At 38.1% G+C, this 16,628-nt stretch overlaps 1 protein-coding gene across 1 annotated transcript in view; it reads left to right on the top strand.

Annotated features, from left to right (window-relative positions):
- Positions 1 to 16,628, top strand: part of MAST2 (microtubule associated serine/threonine kinase 2) — a 96,967-nt gene that overhangs the window by 26,144 nt on the left and 54,195 nt on the right. Inside the window, 2 exon segments of the mRNA XM_010006549.1 lie at positions 8,519 to 8,610; positions 15,021 to 15,096. Of these exon segments, the coding sequence (XP_010004851.1) occupies positions 8,519 to 8,610; positions 15,021 to 15,096 (168 nt within the window).

Here is a 16,628-nt window from a genome sequence, read left to right as displayed (position 1 = left end):
TATTGCCTCTACTGCTAGTTTTGCTAGCTATGTATTTGAAAAAGCCCTTTCTATTATCCTTAACCTGACTTGCAAGGTTAAGTTCCAAGGAGGCCTTAGCTTTCCTAATTGCCTCCCTACATCCTCTGACAACAGTCCTATATTCCTCCCACGTGACCAGCCCCTCCTTCCATGATCTGTAGATTTTCCTTTTCCACTTAAGTTTGCCCAGTAGTTCCTTCTTTAACCATGCAGGTTTCCTAGCACCCTTACTAGATTTCCTAACCATTGGGACGCTCTGATCCTGTGCTTGCAAGAAGTGGTCCTTGAATGTTGACCAGCTATCTTGAGCTCCTTTATCTTCTAGCACCCTGTCCCATGGGATTTCCCTTAATAGATGATTGAGGAGACCAAAGTTTGCCCTGTGGAAGTCCAGGGTTCTGGTCCTGCTGGGTATTTTGTTCCTTCCACACAGGATCCTGAACTCCACCATCTCATGATCACTGCAGCCAAGGCTGCCATTGACCACCACTGCTTCAACAAGGCCCTCCTTGCTGGTTAGTACAAGATCCAGCAGCGCTCCTCTTCTAGTCGGCTTGTCCACCATTTGCATTAAGAAGTTATCATCAATGCACTGGAGGAACCTCCTAGACTGTGAAAGGCTGGCTGTATTATGTATATATTAAAAATTCTTTTCATTTCCCATGCTCTGTCTGTTCTAGGGTTTCCTTAGTTTAGTGTCTGAGCTGGCATTTGCACTACCTGGCAATAATTTAAGACCACTCAGACCTGACAGTTTGTGTGTGAACTAAAGGAAAAACATTTTGACTCCCATTGAGTTGTGAAAATCTATGTGTTTAGGAAGGTATCATTGGTGCATCATCTTTTATGAGAGTCTGTGTGATCTATTGAAAAGGCTTTTTGACTGCATCATCACTAGAAAATGAGCCCTAGCTGCTGGTTTTTTAGGTAAAAAAATTACCTTTGGATTTGAGTATTTGACACAGGAAAGAGGTATCATCCATGGATATCCATTTTGTTGGTCTAACCTTCAGAATATGCATTTTTTAAGTTTGGCAAATTATTAACTTGCACACGTATTTGTCCCTTATACCTTGATAACACTTCCACCCTGGTTACTACTCTACTGTACCACTGTATGAAAGTCTGTGGCTTGTAGAGAAAAGGCAACTCCATTGACACAGTCTAATTTGGAGATAATTTCTAAAAGAATGTAGTGCTAGCTTTTAATTTAGATACGTGGTTTATCCTCACGCTGAGGTTTGAAACTGCAATTAGCTGATGAAGAGCTAATCTGTAACATCTTTTGATATTTAAACTAAGAAACTGCTCTGAAACAAAATGAAGAGAACTGTTCATGTGTGTTTCATAGCAACTGAGTGCCTTCATATTATTTTACACAATATTTCTATTAAACCTTCTCATTTTTTAATCTTTAAAATCTTTTTCTTTCAATTTTCAGCTTGTATGCTTCATTTTCTGGATGTGTCTTAAGGGGAGGGTGTTTAGAATGGGTTTGTTATGTTATGCACCTGCATGTCATTGTAAGCTTCACGTTTAAAAAGAGTTGGAACAATATACAATGACTTTGTCATTTCATTCTTGGATTTGTTTGCCTGGATTTTTTTTGAGGAAAAAACTCTGTTTTCTGTGAGAATTGCCGAGTAGAGGCTTATTTAAAAAGCAGTTATGCTACGTGAAGCATTTAATAATAGAGTTGGAGAAAATGGGAAATGAAAGTATGCAGTTATGCTTAGTGTTCATTAAATCATCCTTTCACACTTTGTGAGTTAACTTCATGGCAATATAATGCATAACACAACTGAAGGAGGAGATAGTAATGCTTGAGAAGGTTGGTGTATGTTTTCTCCCATTAAATACAATCTATATTTATTCTGGGATGTCTCTTGCATAAATCAGACATTTTTTTCTTATTTTTTTATTTTTCTTTTCATGTAAGAACAAAGATAGCTTTGGAGTGCATTGCGAGGGAGGAATGTTTCAGAACAAAGTGACTTCATTTCGTGGAGAATGGCTGCACCAGTCATTGTAATTTGTTGTGACATTTCATTTTGTTTGGCTTTGCAGAGTTTTTCGTATGTCGTTAATAATGCAAAAGATGTGGACTACACACCACGGTGTACGCAGGTGTCCCCCAGCCTCAAACATTAGGCAAATTAAACATTCATACACCTTTGCATGAAAAATGAAGTTTGTTATGTTATGCACCTGCATGTCATTGTAAGCTTCACGTTTAAAAAGAGTTGGAACAATATACAATGACTTTGTCATTTCATTCTTGGATTTGTTTGCCTGGATTTTTTTTGAGGAAAAAACTCTGTTTTCTGTGAGAATTGCCGAGTAGAGGCTTATTTAAAAAGCAGTTATGCTACGTGAAGCATTTAATAATAGAGTTGGAGAAAATGGGAAATGAAAGTATGCAGTTATGCTTAGTGTTCATTAAATCATCCTTTCACACTTTGTGAGTTAACTTCATGGCAATATAATGCATAACACAACTGAAGGAGGAGATAGTAATGCTTGAGAAGGTTGGTGTATGTTTTCTCCCATTAAATACAATCTATATTTATTCTGGGATGTCTCTTGCATAAATCAGACATTTTTTTCTTATTTTTTTATTTTTCTTTTCATGTAAGAACAAAGATAGCTTTGGAGTGCATTGCGAGGGAGGAATGTTTCAGAACAAAGTGACTTCATTTCGTGGAGAATGGCTGCACCAGTCATTGTAATTTGTTGTGACATTTCATTTTGTTTGGCTTTGCAGAGTTTTTCGTATGTCGTTAATAATGCAAAAGATGTGGACTACACACCACGGTGTACGCAGGTGTGCCCCAGCCTCAAACATTAGGCAAATTAGACATACATTTGGTGTTAACTGGCAATTTTAGCTTTTTCTTTTGTAATTTCTTAGCTTGAGGTGATACTGTTTCTTGAAGTTGAGCTCTAAATAGAGAAGTGAAGGGTGTATCTCACATATAACTTGTTTTAGATGAGAAGAAAATAGTCTTTCAAGCAATAAATCCTAAATTGTTAATTTTCCTTAAAAGAAACAGTCTACATCCAGCTTACTGCATTCATACTAAGTCTTGCGTTGCTCTACTTGTTGTTCACTTCAGTTTTTGTGTTTGTTAGCATGTCAAAATTTGTGGTATTATGAAAAAAATATATTCTTAATGTTTTTTACTCCCTTTGTTCCCTTTGGATATCTGTACAGAAGTGCAGCCCACACTTCACAAGTTGACTACATCTTTAGTCTCTGTGCTTCTTGCCTTGCAGAATTCTTATCTTTCCACAAGCCTCCACAGAGTGACCCTAATTTACTGGTACCAACATGAGGCAGGGGAACACCCCTGAACATCTTCCTTCAATACAGACAGGAGAGGCTTCAGCCATATGGGCAGGACTGTTTTCTGCTTATGGGACTTAATGACAGGAAATAAATTATTGTTTCTTGAGTGACAATAGAAAGAGAATAGTTCTTTTTCTGTGATGGAGAATCTCTGTGTAATCCTTAAGGAGCTGCTTGTTGGATTTGTGCTTCCCATCCTACAAGTCTTACATGAGCATAAGTGTATTTCCATAAGAGAAAAGAAGTGTTCATTGTAGGAATGTGCAGACCACCAAACCTACACCATAAATAATAACATTTTTTTCCTGGTTATTCTAGGATGAATGAAGTTTAAGCTATTCTTGAACATGAAGAAAATAATCAGTTGAACCAAGTGCTTACTTATTCTTATCTATTTTAGAGAACTAATTATCCCTGTTGTTGGTAGTGCTAAAGCTTACAAAATTGCTTCCATCTTTGAATTACTATAATTAAGACAATAACTTCCCCATCTAGTTAACATTGCTGTGCAGCTGGTGCATTCATTGACATGCAGATTTTGGATTTTGTAAATTTTCTGCCATTGTGAATAAAAATTTTAAATACTTATTTTCATTTCCAAAATGTCTGTTTCTCATAAAGAAGTCTTTGTAAAGCAAATCAACTGAAACTAAACTCCTGTAGCATCAGAGGAGAATCTAGTGAAGTTTGGTTAGGTGATAGTACATTTTAGGAAAAGATGGAACTAGAACTGGGTTTTGTAGGTGTGGTTGCTCTGGACTTTGCATCCCTTTTCTTAGGGATTTGAGCTCCCTGAACTAAATGTCAAATCTGGAACAAGACTGGAACAACTTCAGAAATGTTATTTTGAAAGGAGTTAGTGCAAGAGTTAATCCCACACTCTGACAACCTGAGATGGTTTACAAAACAAAAAACCTACAATTAAAATAATTAGAATTAATCGAAAACATAAATAATTTTAAAAAGTTGTTTAAGCTGTACCTTTTCTTTACAACTTTTTATTTCAAGTTGATTTCTGTCAAAGTCTATAGAAATACTTGTGCAGTCGCTGCTAATCTTCTTTTCTTGCGTATTCAGAATCTTCAACTGTGAGATTTTGAGGCCTGTAAATTTAGATAGATTTTGAAAAAGTTCTTTATCATTACTTTACAATAATCAGAAACACTGTGAAATTATTTTATAGTGGTGATTGGTCATTTATTTTTATATTGTTTTTCCGTGATACTTGCTTTCATTACCTGGAAGCCTCCTGGACATTAATCAGTTTTACTCAGTGAGTTAGAGATATCCCCTGTGTAAACTGCTAAAATAAAGAATCAAATATTGACATATGCTGAAACTGAACCATTGATTTCTCTCTCAGACTTTTTCAGAGCATGAAACAGGGTGTGCTTCCTTTTTCAGACTGAAAATGCATGTGAAGCGAAGTGTGGTAATGGTGCTCATTATAGAGGCTTGACTTTGAATTACCTGTTGGTGCACGGGAGAAGGTTTGTCTGGGTGCAGTGGAGAAGCACTTGGGCTGTGAGCAGCTCACAGGTAGCACTACCAAATGTTCTCATCAATAACTCTGGCCAAGGGTGCTGGCTTCAGGGCACATTTCAGTGGGTCCAAAACCAGTGTCCAGTTACCAGATCCACATCCAGTGTCCTGCAGTGTTCAGTTTCAAGAATGCATTCAGAACACTTCATTACACGTAAGAGAAGTTATTTTTACTTGCAGGCATAGAGAATTTAACTCTAGAAATAGTAAAAGCACAATTTCCGTAGTGATGGCAAAGACATTGTTTCAAATGTTTTGATAGAAATTATTCATTTTGGTGTGTGTGTGTGTGTTCAGAAATAAATCAAATTGCTCTTGTGCTGTCATGGATTGAAAGACCTGGCTGTGGCAGCGCAGGTGTGTGGCACAGGGGGCAGAGGGTGGCAGCTGGGCAGGGGCATTTCCATGTGTCAGCCCTCCAGATCACTCTGCTGGCTGGAGCTTGATCCTGCAACCCCAGGCATGACAGAAACTCGGCGGTGTTAAAATTGTACTTTGCCTAAACTGAAAGACCCAGAGGGGATTTGTTCTCTGAAATTATGAAGTGGGATCTGAGGAAAAAAGTGAACGAGACCCATACCAAATTGTGAGAGGAAAGGAGGGTCAGCATAAGGCTGGCCTTGCATGTAATGAAAATAGCAAAACATTGGCTTATAAACAAATGATAATGCTTGGCATCTCTCTGGACTGCTTGAGACCTCTTATTTTTTCTGGTTAAAATAATCAGAGAGATATAGGTGACTTTCTCCCTTTCTACTTTCTGCTTCTTCTCCTGTTTTCTTATGTAGTTCATAACAATAGTTAAGGCAATTTAAAGGACCAATATTATGGTCTCCACATTATCATTGTCTTGTAGCTCCATGTTGAGCCCAGTACTGTTTGGCTGGTTAAAGTGCATCTTTCAGGAAATTATTTTTTCTTCATTTGAACTGTTCCTGCCAACACTTAAATCAACTGGGTTGAATTTCTTTGGCTCAAAGCCCTGGTTTAAGCCAGCTTTGCTTCTTTTGTATTTAGCTGCTGTTCTTCAAGAGGTGCTCAAATGCTGTCCTAGTGACTTCTTTGGGGGAGATCACCCAACTGATGTCTGCATGTTACCTCCTCTCTTCCTCCTCTTTTTTTGTGCTTTAGTGACTACCAGGAATTAATCACTCTTGTTCTGTAGTTTCTCTGGGATTCCAAGATCTATTAAAGGTCTTATGTATACATCCAGAGAGTTCTCTTCAACCAGCAGAGTATGATTGCAGTGGTTTGTATATTTTTCTCATACAAAATAGATTCAAGAAATTAGAAATTCTGGTTTTAGCCTCTGGGCTTAAGTTTGTCTTATTGCCAACACACGTTGTTCATAGAAACTCCTAAGCAGGCATAAGTGATCTTCCTCTTTCCCAGGTTAGAGATCTAGGGAAACTGTGAGTTATCTAATTTTGGAGGTGTAAAAAAAATAAGTTTTTATTCCTCACCTGGGGCTAGGCTTTCTCTCCAAGCCTTTTCTTCTTCTGGGTACATTTCTGTAAACCTGACCTATTTTAATGGGTCTCAGCTGGGCTAGCTCTCCAACTGCTTAACCCTTTCTGTTTTGGTTCCTTGTCTTTGCAAACACAGCAGAGAAAATGGGTTTGTAAAACTCTGTCCAAATTGGCAAACGTGGGCAAGCAGTTAAAGCTCTGAGTTTGGGACAGCTCATTTTCCCCATTATGCTGTGATTTAAATATACCAAGTTTCCATAGCCAGCTCCAGACATTGCTGTGGTAAAGTGTATTTTAGGAACACTTTTTAGCAAAGGGATATTACCGTAGAGGATGGAGCTTTGATTCCTCATTGTGCTAGTGTTTATGTTGAGGAAGATCTGAATTCTTACATTTTAATTTGTTTTAAAATACGCAGGTTTTTTTTTTTAATTTCTTATACAGTTATATATTATATTAGAATACTTAGAACTTCTGTGTTGAGAGAAAGATATTCTAGTAATATAAACATAATTATTATCTATTATCAGTGTTTGAATTGAGTATTCTGTTTTTTTCAACTTTCTGGAGTAGAGTAACTGAAAACTTGTCCAAAAAATCCATGAACTGATATTTTAAGCTTTTTAAATTCAGACTGTTAGTCTTGCCATGTACACAATGTACACAATGGTAATCAGTTTTTGGATGGACTGTTGTTGAATAATACATGAATGTAAATGGAGATTGTATGGAATCAGTTGGTTAATTCTGAGGAATGCTTGAAGTACATTAAAGAGCCTGAATAGTGGTTAATGGTGCTTCAACTTTATTACTGTTTATTGTAGTTGGCAGTTCAGTTGTGGTTTTTTTTTTCTGCATTGAGTTCTCTAGTTTCCTATAGAAGAGCAATAAAAAAGCTTACAAATAGTAATAGTCAGATGCACTGTGTCCTGTGGCAGTAAAATAGCTCTACATTCAGTTGTAGTTCTTGGCAGTCTGAGCGTTTTTATTGTTGGGCAGCTTCAGGAGATCAGCTGGTGCAGGAAGGACCAAGGCAGTTGTCACTGCTCGGAGCTCTGCAAGCAAACACCAGGCTTTGCATGTGCCTGAGGTCACCCAGCCTGGAGCTTCACAGGACACCTCCAGAGCAGGACCAGCAAGCTCCTTGTTCAGCCTCTGCTCAGCCTTCTCTGCTCCTGTCTGTTCTCCCACCCCCTTCCAAGACCAATATGGTTTTCGTTACCTGTTCTGAGACTTGCAGAAGTGAGTGGAAATGTTTCTGCCAACAGGAAAAGCAAGTTAGAGATACAATGAATCAACGCTTGTAGCTGTAAAACTTGGTATTGAGATTTTGCTGGGAATTCGAGACTGTTTATTCTGTTTAAACCACTGGAAAAGTGGTGATCAGAAAGTGATTTAAATATCTAGTTGCTCTTGCTCACAGCTCCTATGATTTTAAAATGTTTCCCTTGCCCAGTAGAACTACTTTTATCATCTTCAGAGCTAAATGTTTCGTACTAGCAATCACAGGCCGGGAAGCAAACAGAGGAACACATAGTTCTCTTTATTAGACTAAGTTCTGAAGCTTAAGTTTCAGAATAAAACAAACAAATAAATCTGAACTAACTGCACGAGTGTAATTTTCTTTGCTGGACCAGTCATGGCAGTGCGTGGTGTTGATTTGGTGGAGGACTTGTCTGGAACTTGCTTTGCAGAGTTTTCTATTTGCACGTGTTTGCAAAGATTCTTGAATCTCAGGTTTTAAGTTTTGTTAGTAATCCTGCTCATCTGCTGAATTGTGCTAACACTTTGCTTCATAATTTTAACTCTGCCCTAAGGAATATGCTCTGGTTTCTTACAGTAATAGCCAAGAATTGTAACAGGTTTATTTGCTAGGTTGGATATTGGTAAGAGTATCTGAATCACTCTGGGGAATTCTGCAGTTTTCTTCTTCTTGTGTGATTTGTAAAGCATGAGTTGCATATATTTTGTGAATCAGGAATGTGTTGTCAGATACCTCTAGTGGCCTGTGCAGCTCGAGATCCAGTTTTAATATTGCTTCCAATGCATTGCAACAATTTTTGCTGACAAAGTACCTTTTGTTTACCTTCAGGTGCTCCTGTTCATCTGACCATGCTTTGTCATTTATCTCTTTCAGCTGTCGGACAAGCAACAGGAAGAGTTTGATTGTAACATCCAGCACATCTCCAACTCTCCCGCGACCACATTCCCCTCTTCATGGGCATGCAGGTAACTCCCTAGGACTGCTTTACCTGGGAATTGTTAGGAAAAATGGCAACATTTGTTGTAGTAAGTTTGAACATACTGATACTCAACATTAAATAATGCTCTTTGAAATCTAATCTGACTATAGTTTTTCACCTTTTCTAACTTATAAAAAGGTGTTCTTGCAGTTTCAAAATAAATGTGTTATGTTCTCATCTCTTCTGCTCTTTCAATTCACTGCCATGTCCATCCTCCACTATTTCTGGGGGTTTCAGTCCTCTTACATCATGCAAAAGAATCTGAGATGGGGAACAAAGTGAAAGGAAGTAAAATACATTTATTTAAGGAAATAATCTTGTTTTGAGTCTCCTGGCATGATTAATTTGTGCCAGTGATTTAACTTCAGTTCTCATGAGAAAAAGCATTGTGCTTGTTTCTTTGTACCTCTGGTAGCCCATTGTCTGTGCACTGTGCCATCTTATGCTCTCTGGCTGCTACTTAAAACAACATGAGATATTTGGGATCCTTTTCTTTTTCTACATTACTGCCAGTTTTACTCGCAGCAACAGGGAAATGCTCATTTTGGAGCAATTGGGCAACTGCTTGATAGCCATTGAAGTGAAGTGTGTAGAGATGTTCTTTCTATAGAAAAAGAATGGTTGTTCAGCCTACAGTAAATACATATTTCAGAAAGGGTCACACATGCAGATTCAGCAGCTTGGCTGAACATCATATTTCCCTTGATGTTTTTATTACTGAGCAAGGCAGGTGATGTGTGACTACATTGTTTTCAGTATTTTAAAATGCCAGAGAAGGCGACTGGACTTCAGGTGTGGCCCTAATGGGCACCAGTCAGTAGAATGAAACAGCTTGAGCATTTGTGGCTCGTCATTCACAGGGGAGCCTGTCTAGAAGCACATCAATGTTGCATGTAAGACAAGTAGCTGTTGTTTTCTTTATAATCAGACTTTCCTCCTGCTGCATGGCAGTAAGTTCTGTAAATACTTTCTGGGGGTTGAAACTAAGGAAATGCTGAGAAAGAACAACAAATTGATAGTAGCTCAGCTAGAAGGAGCCATCTGCTCCTATTTGCAGAGCATTGCATCTTAAGAGGTGACATCCAGCCTGTTGAAAAGAAAAAGATCAAAGTTACTGTTCAGGGATGCCCATGAATTCCTTAACCCCTCTAAGTTCTTGTAAGCCTGTCATATTTGCTTGGGATGCAGTAAAGCCCAAGCTTGGAAGTTTGGGGGGTTATTTTAATGACATTGTTTTATTAAACTAGCCCGTGATTTTCAAATGAAAATGTTATCAAAATCTTAAAAGTAGCATAGTGAATCGATTTTATTTTTCCTTCAGCATTTTAGGTAAAATACAGGGCCAAAAATGGGCACAGGGCAACTCCCTTTCACTTCAAACTCTCTTAGTTCTGTTGTGTGTGATTATGACAGTGATAGCTTTGTAAGGTTTGGTTTCAACAAGGCACTTTTCCTGGTAGATTCTTCACTTAGTTACACTGTGGTCTTTACTTTGTTCTTAGAAATTATATATATATTGGATTTAACAAATTCTAAATTAGCTGTATTAATTAACTGAAGTGGTAACAGAAAGATGTTCCTCAGAATATAAAAGAAGTGTCCTTACTTGGCAGATTGCAACAGGATGTTGACATGGTTATTGCTCAGAAAACAAATGCAGGAATGTTCACAACAGAAACTTTTATATTTTATTTTCTTTTGATTTGCTTTTCTATGTATTTAAAAAATGAAATATTGTTCTTAGTGGATTTGCTGTCTCAGGATTTGCAAGCTTATCTTTATTAAAGTATGTGACTATCTTCTAGAAACTAGAATAACTAATCAGTGGTATGCCAACTTTCTTTAGCAGTAATTGCCAAATATATCCATATTTTTGCTCTGATGTTGCCTATGGTATTTAAAACTACTAATTAATAGGACATCCTTTGTGACCTCCAAGAGTAGCCAGTGGAGCACAGGAAGATAAATTACTCGTAATCTGAGTTCTCTACCAGTACTATTTTTGGAGTCTCCTCACTGGAAGAATAATTTATTCAAGAGACAAAAGCAGATGAAATTTAGAGTGCAGTCACAAATATTTTCTTAAGAAATATCATATACGAGATGTGAATTTGAGAACAGGCTGTGATATTTGTTTAGTATTTGAACAGAAACTATCAATCTGTTTGTTCAGGCACATACACTGATAAATTAAGGAGTGCTGGAGCCTCTCCCGTGTTCTTTTGTCTTGAACATGCTCTTCTTAATGCCCATTCTGAATCTCACTTATTAATTAAAGGAATAGCAAGCATGCAGATAAATTAGGGAGGCTCTCTAAAATGTTTCTATTCAGAAACCAGTCTAAAAACAAGTCCTGTATGGCACTAGCCTCAGGAGTTATTCTTCTGCATGTAATGTAATAGCCAGTGGGTGTGACATAGCACAGTTGACTGTCCATCAGGCAAACCTACCTCTTAATGAGCACAGATCCAGGCAGATGATACACTTAATAGGTGAAACAGCATCCAGATGAGGTGCTAGGCAATTTCATATCCTAGAAGATTTAGAGAGTTAGAGATGGAGTATATCCAAACAATGTTAACTCTGCCATGAAATCACTTCTGATTCAAAAAAGGTTGATTACTAAGTTACCATTAGATCATATTTCAAAGTGAAAAGCTTAAAATAAATAAAATATGTGACATCTCTCTTTTTTGCTCAATTCTAACTATGAGATTCTTACCAGTGGATAACTGAAGTTCCAGGCTATTTTAAAATTTATTTTCCACAGCTGTAAGGTTGCCAGGTTGCTCCTTGGCTTCCACTGTAAATGGTTGGCCCTGCTGGGACCTTTGTCCTGTTCCCATCTGTAATGGCAGGTGGAGGGAGCTGCTCGAAGGCAGCACTGAATGAAATTATTCAGCTCTTTCACTGCTAGTTCAGTTCCACCTGCTGGCAGAAAAATGCCTGTTACTAAGGTTATTATTTTTAGAGTAGGCAGAGCGTGTTGTGTACCACTCCAGATCCTGCCCTGGAGTTCATCCACATTTCATGTGCATGATCCTTAGAGAATGTGAGCACATCATGGCATTATATTTGGGGCAGGTGGTACAAAGAGTGCTTAAAATGTTGGTAATTTTAAGATTTGTATGGGCTGGGAAGCAACTAATTCTGAAGCATTTTGCTTTTGTTAATAATCAGCAAATAATGTTAGTATATACTATGCAGAAGATCACAACAACTCTGTTTTAAGTATTTATTTTCACAAATCTCAGGATGCAGCTTTACAAAATGGTTTTAGTGTGTTTGACTTACTACATATCTGATGAATGTCTTGTCTTCAGATGATAGCTGAGGCTTTTACCTATGTATTGCCCATAAGTTCCAGTTTTGTGCTTTGAGGGTCGTGGGTGTACAAGTGCTTTGGCTGCATCTTTCTTCCTGTGTCTGGAAAATGTAAAGGTTCATACCTGAATTATTAATGTTCATGTAATTGGGTTGATTTACCTAATGGGTAATCATTCTGTGTAACAGCCTCCCCAGAGACAAAGCTGTTTCAGGTTCAGTAGTAGCCAACTATAACACTAGAGCAACAGGGGAGTTTACCTTTACTAACACAATAAATAGGGTTTCGATCAGCCTTGGTGAAGGAGGCCATAACACTCCGGCTTCTCTTATTAAAATTCCTTCAACTATAGCAGATGCAGCAGTACTGGGAAATTTTAGGGAAAGCAGTAATTCCCCTTCTCCCTGTTGTTGTTTTAAAAGCTACACCCAGACTTGAATTGAGTAGAAAAACTAATTGCTTTTCATTTTAAAACTAGAAGCAACTCACAGGGGATCCAATTAAAATTCCGGTGTCTGGAAGGAAATATGCCATATAAATCTGAAAAAGCAGTTGCTTAAAAGTGAGTAGTATCTCTGTCCCAGATTGTACAGGCTCAGAAGAGTTCAAACACCCACATACTTAATTTTAAAATTTAAAACCTGTCATTACCCAATTTGCTCACTTACCCTGAAATCCTATTTTGATCATAATCTGGAAAGTTTACAAAAGATTGTTGAAGATATAAAAAGGCAGTGACAGCTCATTGCTTGTTTATAACAGCATCGGGCAGTGGGCTTTTTGTTCAGAAAGATCATCTTGACACAGTAGGGTTTGTCACAGCAGTAGAGCTTGAGAAACGGGAAGGCAAACACCAACGTTCCTATCAAAACTGGCAGCCTTGCTTTGCTGGAAGAGCTGCATGACCATGGAAAGGCCTCGCTCTGGCTGTGTTTCCTCCTGACCCAAAATGCTCCTTCATCTTTCTTTTAGGAAGTAGATGGTGACCCTGACCCTAGCCATGTGCTGCCACCAGGATGTGTGTTTGTACACCACTGAGTTTTTCAGTTTGTGACTGTTGGAGCCTTCTGTCTGTCTTGTCAGCTTGCAGTGCCATCTAGACTGTCAGACCCCTCTGTCATCTCTTTATTTAAAAGCAGCACAAGGTCTTTGTATTTCTGTTGTGACGGTAAGAATTAAAATGAGTAGAAGCCTAACAAATGAGGCACCAAAAATAATCTAGTTGCTGATTTCTGATTACCATCTCCCATTCACATTTGGAATATACTGGGAATGAGTTAAGCAGTATCCTGTTTTGGGTGAAGATTTGCGTTGTGATATATTACACTGTGAACTTGTTGTTAGTTCTTAACTAACAATGCAAAAGAAAGCCAAGCCAAAGAAAAAAACCACAACAAAACAACAAACTGGGGCTCAAACCTTCTGTGTTTAATTTAGTTTGCTCCTGGTGAAGCAGATTGTGAAGTGGTCTGGAATTCACTTACCTCTCCAGTTCTCTCATCACCCCTTGACACGTGTTAGATCAGCCTGGGGCTGCTTTAATCTCAACCAGCTGCTATCTTAGTCCTCATAGACTTGTAGACCAGCTGGAGTTTGCTGGCCTGTGCTGTGCTGTGGCCATCCTCACACCCCCAAAGGCATCAGCTTGTTTTCCCTCTCCTCCTCCTGCCTGCCCAGGCATGCCAGGTGTGCACACACCAGGCTCACAAGGAGCTCTGGAGACATGTGACTGCAGATTTTTTTCAACTGTTGATACAACTGAAGTGTGAGTGAGTGTTACCTTCAAGCGAGCACAGTTCTTACATTGGATTTCTGCTCAGTGTAACAATTAAGGCATATGAATGGGTTGAAATTAATGCAACTTAATTACAAGCTTCGGTACAGTGCTAGGTGGGATTGTAACCTCACAAACTGCTGGCATGGAGGCTGAGCTTGATACCTAAGTGCATCTCCCAAACCAGAGAAGTCCTTTGGAGATGACTCATCATTGATGTTTGACTTTTCAATGTTACTTGAAAAAACATCCATTTTATATGGGATCTAAATTTGAAAACGTTTTTGATGACCTGTTATGTACCTTGCAGTACATTGCTTGTTCAATATCAGTTTAGTTTTCCTGCTCATATTTTAATGTTATTTTATTGTCTCTGCACAAAGAAATTGCTCTTGGCATATGCTTACGCTGTATTGTCTCTTTTGTGCTTCTGTTAAGGATCTGAAAGAGCAAACCACTTAAGAATGTGCCTGATAGAAAGCACAGTCATTGACATGAAGCTTCTAATTCATCCCTGACTTTCAAAGGTTTCTGCAGTTAGTCTGTAAATTATTCTGGCTCTCAGAAGGGCTTTCAATGAAATGGTTGCTTTTTACTTTGAAATAAAATACATTGCAATATACCACTTACCAGCCATATGCTTATACACACGTGACAAAACCCAGAGAAATTATTCTTGTGCCAAGTGTTATTTTTTCCTTGCTGTATAAATTCACTGGGACGTTCTTTTTCATAGTAGAACTATTATTTCAGAGAAGTGGTAGTTAGGGTGAATGCTAATACATTATAGCCTGATCATCTTACCTGGATATGGTTCTTTTATTATCATATACAGTTCCTTTGAAGTACCTTTTTTTCCCCCTCAGTGAATTCTGCATTCAGCGTTGATGTACGTTGTGGAGAAATACCTTCTTACTGTTTATTATTCCTGAAACTCTCATCAATGTAATTTCTAACTCAGGTTTTTCATTGACAAGTGTTAGGAAAAGCTTGTGTGTAGAAATTATTGGAAAATTTTAGAAGACTATATTGTGTGTGTGATACATTACTTATCTGAAAGTAAAAAAAGACTGCATATCTTAAATTATTTAAAAAGAAGGTAAAATACTGATACATCTTTATCAGAACATGACTTCAGTGAACTAATGTTCAAATGATCAAGGACTCAAAGCTCCATATTTTTAATTATTTGTGACCACAACTTGCAGTTGAAAGTTCTTCTGCACAGTGAACACTTACACTGTTGCAAATAAAAATGAAATTGTTTTGGGTGGGTTTTTATTTATTTCTTAAACAGGTAGCAGCCCTTTGGACAGTCCCAGGAACTTCTCTCCCAGTGCACCTGCTCATTTTTCCTTTGTTCCTGCCCGAAGGTAAGGATCTATTATCTTTGGAGCTGCAAACAAATAGTTTATATACTTTTATTTGAAATTGCCCTGTGGTTCAGAAGTTTTTTGACTGTGTTTTACTTCCTCTGATGTGTTTTTTTTGTCTTGCTTTGTCTTATTTTATTTTATTTAGATTTGGCAGCACCCAGCTTGTATTAGGTGCTTTTCAGACATAGAAGAAGAGAAAGTAAATTAAGTGGTAAATACTGCCTAGGGAGGAGGCAACGATTCTCCCAGAGGGATGACATGTAGACCATGTGATATGACAAAGAAAGTAGTCATAATGATATTAAAACCAGTTACGATTAGGATAATCAACTCTTAGTTGTAGTCCTAGATGTTCTCACTGAACAACTGAGTTGTATTCCAAGTGCTCTGGTTTTGCTGTGCCTGCACAAAGGCACAAACACGTAAAATAGGCACATGCAACTGTGTGTGCATTCATTCTTAGCCTTCTGACTGCTAGCAACTTTTAGTTTTCTGTACTGTCTTGGGCATTGGTGTCAAGAGGACATTAATGCTGTAATGAGGAGAGCAGTTGATAATTGAAATTGCAGGTGTACAAGAACTCCTAGCAGCAGAGCGGCATTGAGAGACCTGAAAGTGGAGCTGTCATCTGTCCTGCAGTGAATGCTTGACAAATGCTGGTCATGCCATTTATCAAACTGGTGGAAAGACATCTGATACTATGGTGATGAATTTAGTGTAAGGAATAGGATAGAAAGAATAAAGACAGCTGGGAGAAGCTGCCAAGTGGTGTATTGAATGTCATATCCCAACAGGTAGGCAGAAATGGATAAGGACACAGAAAATTAAATTTTGTGGAGAAATAAAGAACAGGGGAAAAAAGAGAGAACCTGATCAGGGTTTGAGCATTGTAGCCTGATTATTTGATTCAAGTGTGAGGAAGATATGTTGGATTTGCTAAGCCCTGCCTTGGCTGTGTTAAAATGATCTGAGAATGGCAAACGTGATCAACATCTGAAAGTAAGTTTTTCATGAACAACAAGTTTAGCTTGAGGACTAGTTAGAAAGAAGATAGGTCTTAAAACTTCAGAAAAGAATAAAGGGTTAGGATTTCCTGGGGCATTTCTCCATTGAGGTGATTTACTAGAAGACTTGGTGTTCTTCAGTACTGTGTGAAGTAGACTTTGGTCTTCAGTTCTTCTGTAAGAAAAACATTATAATAGTGTGTGAAATGTGACAGACTGAATGTGTGTTTTCCTGTTGCCTCAGAGGGAAGAATTAGTATTTTACCTGCTGGTGAAACAATTCAAATGGGCTCACAGCATCCCCCTTTATTTTTCAAGAGTCATCTGAGCCTGGTCTGGGTGTATTCAATAAGTTCTGCTGAAGTAAATTGGTTTTTTTTTACCAGTTTCCCCACTCTCTGGAGTTCTAGACCCTGGTATACAGGAGGAAAGTTGCAGCTGAAACCATTGTAAAAACTGAACATAATTTTTCAATATCATGTTTCAACTTAGTGTTTCAGTAGCATTGCTCTCTAAAATTCTAAG

The sequence above is a fragment of the Chaetura pelagica genome, unplaced genomic scaffold (assembly GCF_000747805.2).
Source record: "Chaetura pelagica isolate M959 unplaced genomic scaffold, ChaPel_1.0 scaffold69, whole genome shotgun sequence".
Taxonomy (NCBI): Eukaryota; Metazoa; Chordata; class Aves; order Apodiformes; family Apodidae; genus Chaetura; species Chaetura pelagica.
Note: the sequence above shows the minus strand (reverse complement) of the source record. Positions and strands in the feature narration are given on the sequence as shown.